This window comes from Hirundo rustica, unplaced genomic scaffold (genome assembly GCF_015227805.2).
Source record: "Hirundo rustica isolate bHirRus1 unplaced genomic scaffold, bHirRus1.pri.v3 scaffold_9_arrow_ctg1_1, whole genome shotgun sequence".
NCBI classification, from domain to species: domain Eukaryota; kingdom Metazoa; phylum Chordata; class Aves; order Passeriformes; family Hirundinidae; genus Hirundo; species Hirundo rustica.
In genome coordinates, this window is record NW_026690716.1 from 36,688 (window position 1) to 45,864 (window position 9,177).

The 9,177-nt window shown below is 49.6% G+C and overlaps 1 protein-coding gene across 1 annotated transcript in view; it reads right to left on the reverse strand.

Annotated features, from left to right (window-relative positions):
* ITFG2 (integrin alpha FG-GAP repeat containing 2) overlaps positions 1 to 9,031 on the reverse strand; it is a 12,286-nt gene extending 3,255 nt beyond the window's left edge. The window contains exons 1-11 of the mRNA XM_040054343.1: positions 8,912 to 9,031; positions 7,581 to 7,676; positions 7,079 to 7,120; positions 6,067 to 6,244; positions 5,625 to 5,764; positions 5,067 to 5,215; positions 3,783 to 3,877; positions 1,992 to 2,042; positions 1,449 to 1,540; positions 825 to 942; positions 65 to 238 (exon numbers count right to left, since the gene is read on the reverse strand). Of these exons, the coding sequence (XP_039910277.1) occupies positions 65 to 238; positions 825 to 942; positions 1,449 to 1,540; positions 1,992 to 2,042; positions 3,783 to 3,877; positions 5,067 to 5,215; positions 5,625 to 5,764; positions 6,067 to 6,244; positions 7,079 to 7,120; positions 7,581 to 7,676; positions 8,912 to 9,028 (1,252 nt within the window). The 5' untranslated portion in view covers positions 9,029 to 9,031. The remainder of the gene's footprint in view (positions 1 to 64; positions 239 to 824; positions 943 to 1,448; positions 1,541 to 1,991; positions 2,043 to 3,782; positions 3,878 to 5,066; positions 5,216 to 5,624; positions 5,765 to 6,066; positions 6,245 to 7,078; positions 7,121 to 7,580; positions 7,677 to 8,911) is intronic.
* Positions 9,032 to 9,177: the final 146 nt, after the last annotated feature.

Below are 9,177 nucleotides of genomic sequence, written 5' to 3' on the forward strand. Positions count from 1 at the left end.
GCCAGCAGCCCTTCCTCTTTATTTCTGTCCATCCTCCGCTCTGTACATCGCTTTCTGCACTCACCTATACCCAGCTGCTGCAGGAGACTCGCAAACTCTGGGTCACAATCCAGGATTTTCAACAGGTTGGTGGACTCCATTCTCTCCAGCTGCACATCCCAGTAGATGTAGATCTTCTGGCTAAAGCTGACATAAACAAGGCAGGGACTGTTGCTCCCTTCTTTGCATGCATAGAGGCCTGCAGAAAGCAGAAGTGTGGAGATCTGACTACTTCCAAAAGGAAAGAGAAAGCAAATAATTGACATTTCATTATGAGGTACCAAAGCTGTTAGGAGAAAACAGCAAGCACCTGGGCAGAGATATGGCCTGGGTATACAAAGTTCCTTTGAGACAATCCAAGAAGCTGCTCTGAAGTGCGTGCAGCTGCATTTGCAAGCGGCTTCTTGCAGGTCTGAGAGAAGGGACTGAGCAGAGCCAAACCTCAAGGTGGTTCTATGGAGTCCTAATCTCCACTAAAGAATAGCTTAGGAGTCTGCAAATTAAAAAAAAATGCAGTGTGGAGGACATGAGACCACTGTAGTACCTCCAAAAAGGACAAGAAAAAAACCCCCAAGCCACCAAAGACAAGCCTCAGCATCACTTTCTCTCACCCTTACTTTTCCCAGATGCCACCAGAGGAAAGACTAGCTGGGCCTTCTGCAATGTGCACACAGGGAAATTATTCCCCACTGCCGGCAGACAAAGGATTCTGGGTCTCCTAGATGGGAGTAGTAGCTTTGAGGGGAAAATGCTGGGAGGGCTGGCTTTGCAGTCAGGCTTCTCACCTGCACAGAAGGCACTGACATTCTCATCTGCTTGGAATCTGGCCACGGTCCGATTGTGGTCGATGATGTACGTCTGACCGTCCCACGCACAGGCAATCACCTCCTCGTGCCCATTGCCCTGCAGGAACCAGAGGACTGCACATTACACAGCTACCACCTGCTCCCAGGGACAGCCAGGAATCTTTCTCGCTGGTTCAGAGACACAACACTAAAGTCTAGATGTCACTGCTGGCCACCTCATCCAGATATTTTGCACTTGGAGCTCAACTCGCTGCTACATCGCAATCCTTACGTACTGTAAGAGCTTTTAGACCTTCAGGGTGTCAGCAGTGAACAGAACCATTCAGCTTTGCAGTAAGATGGAAGAACAGCCGGGGGACAAAAGTTTAGGAATGAATAAATGGATGCTGGGTCTAACAGGCAGACACAGCTCAACCTCTTGCAGCTGGGCAGACTGACCTGAGTGCAGAATGTACTGCCGCAGTCAGAACACTCTGTGTCATCCTGAGATAATCCCAGCCTTTTCCAGCTGAGCCATACTCCTTCTGCCCTTCCTACATTCATACACACAAAGCCATGCAGAGTTTTTATCTTCACCTCTCCCAGCCTTACTCAGATACTCACCGTAACATCCAGCTTTTCCAGAGCAAAGAGCTGGTGATCAACCTGAACAGACCACAGCAGCTTGTCTGCTCCCTCCATCAGTTTTAGTGTTCCTGAAGAGAGAAAAAAAAATCATCTTCAAAACAATAAAAGAGAGCAAGATGTTTGCTAATGCTAGGCCCTACTCCTTCAACACTCAGGGTTGCTGAGGGTCAGCTGCTAATAGCACAGGCATGGTCTTGGCTGCTAAATCCATACTGGACACTAGACCTCACCTACCACGCTCCCATTATCCAGATAAACTGCAGCAGTACAGGGCAGGGAGCACTGGCCACGAGAGAGTGGAACGTAAACAAGCATCTATTCCCACAGTGCCCTCTGTGCCTTCATATAAAATATGTCAGCAGAAGGAGTCTTTGAATCAAATTCTCTTGCCTGACCCTTGAAAGGTTTAAAAGTCTTTTGAAAGTCAAAACCACTGAAACCCCCTGATTCCCTGCTTTGAATTAGTGACAGGCCTGGACTGCGCCACAGGTCTTCTTCAAGGACATTGGCAGGACTTACCATCCAGAGTACAGAGGGCAAAGAGACCTGAGCCACCATTCTCACTGGAGCCTGTAAGTGCAAAAGAAAATTACTGGAGTTGATGCCATTTTGTAAAGATCGTCCCCACCCTCTCCTGAAGACAATAAAAAAGATCCAAACCAAGCTGATCCATGCTGCCTCCTTTCCTTGCCCAGTTGTGTGCAGGCCAGCACTGACAAATGTCACTAATTAAATCTGAAGAGGAAAGTCTCCTGACCACCAGGCTGCTCCAGCCTTTCAGTAAACTCTCTACCTAGCTACTAAAAAAAGAAAAGACATGCAAGTTCTAAAAATATGACACTCTCAGAGAGAGGACTGGAACTGTACTCAACAAAAACTGCATTTAATCCTTCCAGGGAGGAGGAACCCAGGAAACCTGGCAGGCAGGGACAAGCCAGCAGAGCTGAAAGCAAGCAGGCAGTTTCCCCAGAGTAGGTTAACAAGGTGAGTCTACCTCCAGTGCCCATAGACAGCTCCAAGCTACAGCCCCCTGCACACTCCCAGGCTACAAACCATCCCATTTCTGCAGATCAGCCTGAAGCAAAGCCAGCTGCTTAACTGCCCCTAGGGATAGGCACCCAGACAGGCTCTGATCCGAGAGATCTGCTGTGTCCCCCTTGGAAACTGGTCAGCATGGCACTCTTCAGCTGTTTCTTTATTGACAGTCCAGCACCAACAGGCTTTTTTCAGCCTGCTCTTCATCCCTTTTTCTGTGTGCCTTCATTTCTCACAGACATCTCTCCACAGATGCAAGGCTTCATAGGCAGTGAAGTAATTGATTTCATGCTCTGTTGACCACGTTGCTCACAGCAGCATCAGAGATGATGAAAACATGACAAGCTTAGCAACTGGGCAGGAAAGGTCCTCTGAGGAAGGGGAGAGGGTGGGGTTCAGCGGATTGCTCTTCTCCACAAGCTCTAATTACATTGGACAGGCTGAATCACTCTTGGACAGCACTGCAAGAGGCAATACTTGGGCAGAGCAGATACAAGAGAAAGTGATCCCTGCTGGGACTTTTCTGCCTTCTACTGTGCCCACACTCTCCAAGGGGGAGTGAAAGCTTATTCTCCACAGGTACCAAAGGAAGGTTCAGCACTAGGCACAGGTCAGAGCCGAAGGAGGTACAGGAGGGAAGCAGTGGCAGGGTGCAAGGAAAGTCTGGACACCAGAGCAGTGTGTCAGGGCTGAGAGAAGCTGGCAGCTGTGCAGATTTTAGAGACAAGACCTGAACACAACACAGTGGAAGAAGACAGAGGACATTGATACAGATAAAATATGGAAGCAGCTCTGGAGAGGTTGGGGCTGCACAGGAGAAGGAGGAGCAGCACAGAGACACCAGGAATGGAGATTCAAATGCTGAAAGCAAGAATGAAGATGAGGCTGTGGGAAGGAAGAGATACACCTAAGATAATAAGAAGGAGGCATAAGCTGCAGCCATGCAGAAGCAAGGATTAAGCTCATCTGCAGCAGCACGGCATGGCAGCCATTCAAACTGACTAAATGCAGGTCAGCAAAGGCTGCAGAAATACTCTTGTGCTGAGTGAAGGATAAGGGCTACCTAGGGAAGGACAAAGGCTATAAAAAGCTCACATGCAAACATCCAGCTGTCTTTGGGAGCTGGCTAAGAGAAGCTGAGATCCCTGTGTTCTTGCAGCTGCCTCTCACAGTTATTTTTCTATCACAGAAATCTGATTTCATTCTAGGCTGATGTACTGAAAAACCATCAGGGGCAACTGCTGGGCTGGAGAGCCCAAGCTGCCGATCTCTCACCTCGGGCAATGCTACCAATGAGATGAGTGGAGACGTTCTTGTTGTGTATCCGCCCCGACGTTTGGTGTAGAATCACATCTCGAACAGGGGCCTCACTAGGGAAAAGGGAAAGACAACAGGGAACAGTTAGGGATCCATGCCTGGGACTGTCTCAGAACAATTTCAGGAGCAGCATATTCCAAAGCTCTACAAATCCAGACAGTGACAGAGCTTGTGAACAGGTTGAGCTCTTCAATAGTATAGGAAGAAAACACATGCCACCTCAGATATTAAAAAAACATGCACCGGTTTTTAAAAACACAAACCCAGAATGATCTGATACACCAAAAAAAAAAAAAAAAAAAAAAAAAAAAAAAAAAAATCAGGCCTGTATTTCAATGAAGGAAAAAAAAAGAAAGGACAATTTTTATCATTACTGTTACATAAGCCTGGCTACTTTTCTCTCACAAAGTATCTGCCCAGACTGAACAGGTTGGTAAGAAACCACACCTGGGCCTGGCTTCTGGCTAACAGGGTACCATTCCACTGAGTTCTCCAAGACATCAAGGAGAGACCTGCCTAGGTCCCCCTGCTGCAAGTTTTGGTGTCTGCCTTAAAGTCTCACAGAACACCACAGAGGCATCAAATTCTCCACCAGGAGTTTTTCCAGCACCATGACAGTAACAAGTATTTCACTGCTCATCCTTGGTTGCTGTGGTTGTGATTTACAGCACTGGCTGCCAGGGGTCTCATTAGGAAAACTTCTAATTGCCTCACCTGCAGAAAACAAGTGAATGAGCCCAGTTTTATTCTGGGCTCCAGATGTATTTGGTTTGGCCCAGTCTCTCAGCTGTTACCCTGAAATCTGATGCCTTTTCTCTGGAAATCCAGGTCACTCAGTTCCCTACCTTAGCTCCCAGTAGTGAGGAACCCTCAGGGAGCTGGTTTTGCCACTCTCCCTGCCCAGCTCAAGAAGAGAAGAGGATAGAAGGAAAGCAGCAGTATTCATTTTTGTGACAGAGACATGAAGAGTGCTCATGGAAGCTTGGGTGCAGGCAGGCTTAAGTGATGAGGTGCCAGCAGCACAGCAGGTCACTGGAGCAAGGACAGTGACAGCACCCTCTGCTTCACAACAGTGATATGGTGGCACCCCCTCGTAACAGGCATCTACGGTGGCACGGGTCATGTGCCCCTGCAGGAATGCTTGGGGCAGATCCATCCCCTCCTGCTGTAATGCCCCTCACCTGCTGGGGCAGATCCATCCCCCCTGCTGTGACACCCCTCACCTGCTGTGACACCCCTCACCTGCTTGGGGCAGATCCGTCCCTTCCCGCGGCTGTGTCCCGCTGCTCCGTGTCCCAGGTGCACAGCAGGACGGCGTAGCCACAGCCTGGCTGTGACACCATCAGCTCTGGGGAGCCATCAGGGCCTGGGTTCACAGACAGGCTGTCCACCTACAGAGGCAGAAAAAAAACACGGATGGAGCCAAGCACTCCAAAAGGTTCACAGTGATCCCTGCAACCAAATTTGAATATGGCAAATCTTCTGATAGGGCTGAGCAGCAGCTGCACAAATTCAGCTGGAAGCAAAATGTCCAAGTTCAGTAAAAGGTTGGCTTCCTACCAAAAGCACTTTACAACAACACTAGTACTTCCCACTAATGCTCTCCCATTGGGCAAGCGCAACTGCTTCTCAGACCAACCTACCAGCTGTACAGAAAAATCACCAGGCAAATGTCCTCTCAAGCCATGGACATAACAAATGTTTTGTTCATAGGACTGAGATTCTGTGCTTCTTCTCTTGAAAAAGCCACCTCTTGAAGACTGTATGACAAATACAGCTCTGAACATCCTTTTTCCTTACCTGACCTTCCAGAAGCCATTTCTTCAACAGGATCAACTGCCCAGAGACATGGTCTGAATTCTCCGACGAGTCCTCCCAGCGGAAGGCACGGACCACCCTGTCAGTGTAACCCACAACCAACTCACACTTCCCATCTCCATCTGCAGGAAAAGAGAAAGACAGGCGGACTCTCTCAAGCCCTAAGTGCCCAAACATGCAGAAACCACTCTGCTGGTTTCTATAGTCATCATCCCTGAGGACCCCAACCACATAATGAAAGCTTGCACTTCAGAAAAATTCCTGAAGTTCTTGTTTCTCCCTTCCACGACTTGGCTGTGGTTTGTTGGAGAGTCTGTTTCAGCAAAACAGTAATTTCCTTCTGCAAGTCCCCCCACCTTCTCTTCCCACTGCCTTGCACTCAAACTCCTTCACCCTGCATTCCCACACCAGCTCTGGGGCTCACCAATGTCATTGATGAGCATGACCTTGGTGTTGGCAGGAATGTGCTGCTTGAACACTGGCTTCTGCTCTTCTGCCCCCGCCAACTCATGGTGGCCTGAAGCGTCTGGGTGTTTTGAATTCAGAGAACTCAGGTCAAAAAGATGAAACCAGCCTTCTGCACTCACTGCCACCACGAAATTCTGTGAGGGAAGAGAAAAACCTTTTGATTCTTCCTCATCTAGAAAGTGCAGAAGCTGTCCCACAGCAGGGCAAAGGAAGACACAAGGGTGGCTCGATCAAGACCAATGACTGCTACAAGAGGGAACAGGAGGATTCTGGACAGCACACAAACCTCTCTGCAACTGGCAGGGTCCAAACTTCTTGTTCATCTTTGTCAGACTACAGTATCAAGCTGGTGTGTGTGTGCAATCCTCAAACAATGTCTGGCTTTCTCAATGCCCACGTCAGCTCTGCTCCCCACTAGAGGAGACACAGCTACAGTATTTCAGGCAGGGACCTTTGGACTCATTGGTCCTGGCTTAACCCGCAGAAACAGCAATCCAAGAGAAGGAGTCAGAGTAGACCCAGTGGAATTTGCTTGGGAGTCCAGATTATTCTGTGTCTCAGTCTTGTTTAGATGACTGTAAATGCACACAGCCAAGTGGCAGAAGGACCACAGCAGACATCAGCCCAAGAAAGGCAAAAGCCACTGAGCAAAAGGAGCAACCCTCAAACCACCAAAGCCCTGTGGTGCTCCCACAAAGGCACATGGAAATCACAAGTGCTCTCTGAAGACAGGATGGATTTCCTTGCTCTCTAAAACCTGCATAGGCTCACAGAAAAATACCAGTTACATATAAATAGAAGAACAGTTTAAAAACAGCAGTGCTAAAACTCTATGAGCAAAGGCAGATCCTGGAGAGCCAGCACCTGCAGTCTGTCCTCCTCCACACTCAGCACATGACATGACCCTAACCTTCTGAACACCTCCCACATGCCCTACAGACAGCTGGGAAGAGTTTGGCTCCTCTCACCTTTCCTTTATTGCACACATCTCCCACACGGACACATGTGAGCTGCAAAAGAAAACAAGGCCGTCCATGAGAAAAGGCAACCCAACGCAGCAGCCTGGGATAAACCTCTGCCTTACCCCCTCCTCTCCCACAAAGAATCTCTCCATTCTCCCATAAAGAATCTCTCGAACTCCCAACAGCCTTTTAAAGGACAAGGAGAGCAGAGTCAAGGGACAGAAACACAACACAAGGCCAGAGCCCTGGGGCAAAGCCACAGTGCACAGAGCAGGGTAAAGGTGGGAGAGAAGCCCAGTTTCTGTGTTTGTCCATTAATCTGCTCATCACTTCCAGCCCGTGGGGCTGCGGGCAAAAGCGAGGTCTTGAGTAAGTACAGAGACAACATCAGAATCAGTTCTGGCTGCCATTCCTCTCCAGCCTACGTATTCCTAGGCAAAGGACAAGGATAGCTGGCTGCACATACACCAAAAGGCCCAACCATTTAGAAATTTTGTCAAGAACTGACCATTCCTTGGCAAGATCGCACAGCCCAGGGCTTGCTATCATCATTCTTGTAAACATAGAGCTTTCCATTGGTGTCTCCCACCACGAGTTCATTCAGCTGTACAAGAAAATCCGGTTAGTAGGAAGAAATCCACAATTACATTAACAGTATTCCTTTAACAGCAAAAATTTCAGAATTCCTATCTAAAAATCACTCTGTGGGAAGAAGCACTAAAACGAAATGAGGTAAAGAGACAATCTTGAATCAAAATGGAAGGTCTGGGAAAATATAAAACCCTAATTTTATTCTTGCAGATAAAAGAGATGGAGAATGGCTCCTTAGAGCAACATCCTATTGCCCACTGCTTCTCCACTCATTGTTTCAGAGTTGTGACACTGACTGTTTTAACATCCTGCTTGGATGTTAAAACAATCATAATTACTCCATCTTCCATCCTTCAATCCAGATTAACTTGAATCACCTAAGGAAGATGACGGTAATCAAAAAAATATAATCATCCAGGAAGAGTGCAAGAACACTTACAACAGATTTAGACAGGATATTCAATCTCACTGCTGAAGAGGTAAAGGGATTTCAGAATGGTGTTTATTTCTTTAAAGAAGATTTTTAGAAATCACCAGCCACCCATGCTGATGAGCCTACTCCCATTATCCCATCTCCTGCATCATGCCTCTGTGTATTTCAATGGTGTGCATTGAAATACACCCTGCACACCTTACCCTACAGAACAACTTTTTACGTGGAAATCCCTTTAATCATCTACCGCGTTGCTAGCCATGACGCTTTCCAGGATAAGGCTGTAAAAAACCTTGATTGTTGAGGAGAAGAAACAGCTGACATATAGCTGGTTAAGCCAGCCTCTTCCTAGTGACAGACAAATCAAAACCAACCATTTCTGGGGCTGACAGCGACACTCCCAATGCACACCCACCCATCACACGGGTCAAGACACATGGAGACTCGGCTCTACCCTGTTCGTGATCAGCTGCGCCCAGCAAAGCACCACTACACCCCCACCACTGCGACAGGGCAGCGCCTACTAAGCACAAGTTAAGCTCCCCTCCGGCTCTGCACCGCACCAAGGCTGAGCGGCGAGGGCAGCCCTGACCCGCTGCAGCCCAGCTATCATTCCCCGCGCAGGAGGAATCCAGGGCGGTTCTGACCGAAGCCCTGCGTCCCTCGCACCGCTCAGGCGCCCGCCAAGCGCCGCCGCCTCCTCCCGGGCCCCGCCCCGGCCCCGCTCCCGGCCCCGGCTCCGAGGCGGCCCCGCGGGCACCCCCAGCCGGGCCCGCCGCCCCGGGCCGGCCCCGCCGCGGGCTCCGGGCTCGCACCGCGTCGTTGTCGGCGTCCCCCAGGCAGATGGCGTGCGGGAAGAGGCTGCCGGCGAAGTCCAGCGCCACGCACTGCACGTAGCTGACGGAGCGCATGGCGGGCCGGGCGCGGGGCATGGCGGGAGCGAGGGGCGGCGCCCGCCCGCGGCCCCCGGAACGCGCCGCGCCCCGCGGAGGAGGGAGACACGCCAGCAGACGGGTGTGCTTTACAAAGTCAGTGCTGTGACCGTTTATTTTAAGCATTGTTTGTTGGTTTTCGTTTTTTT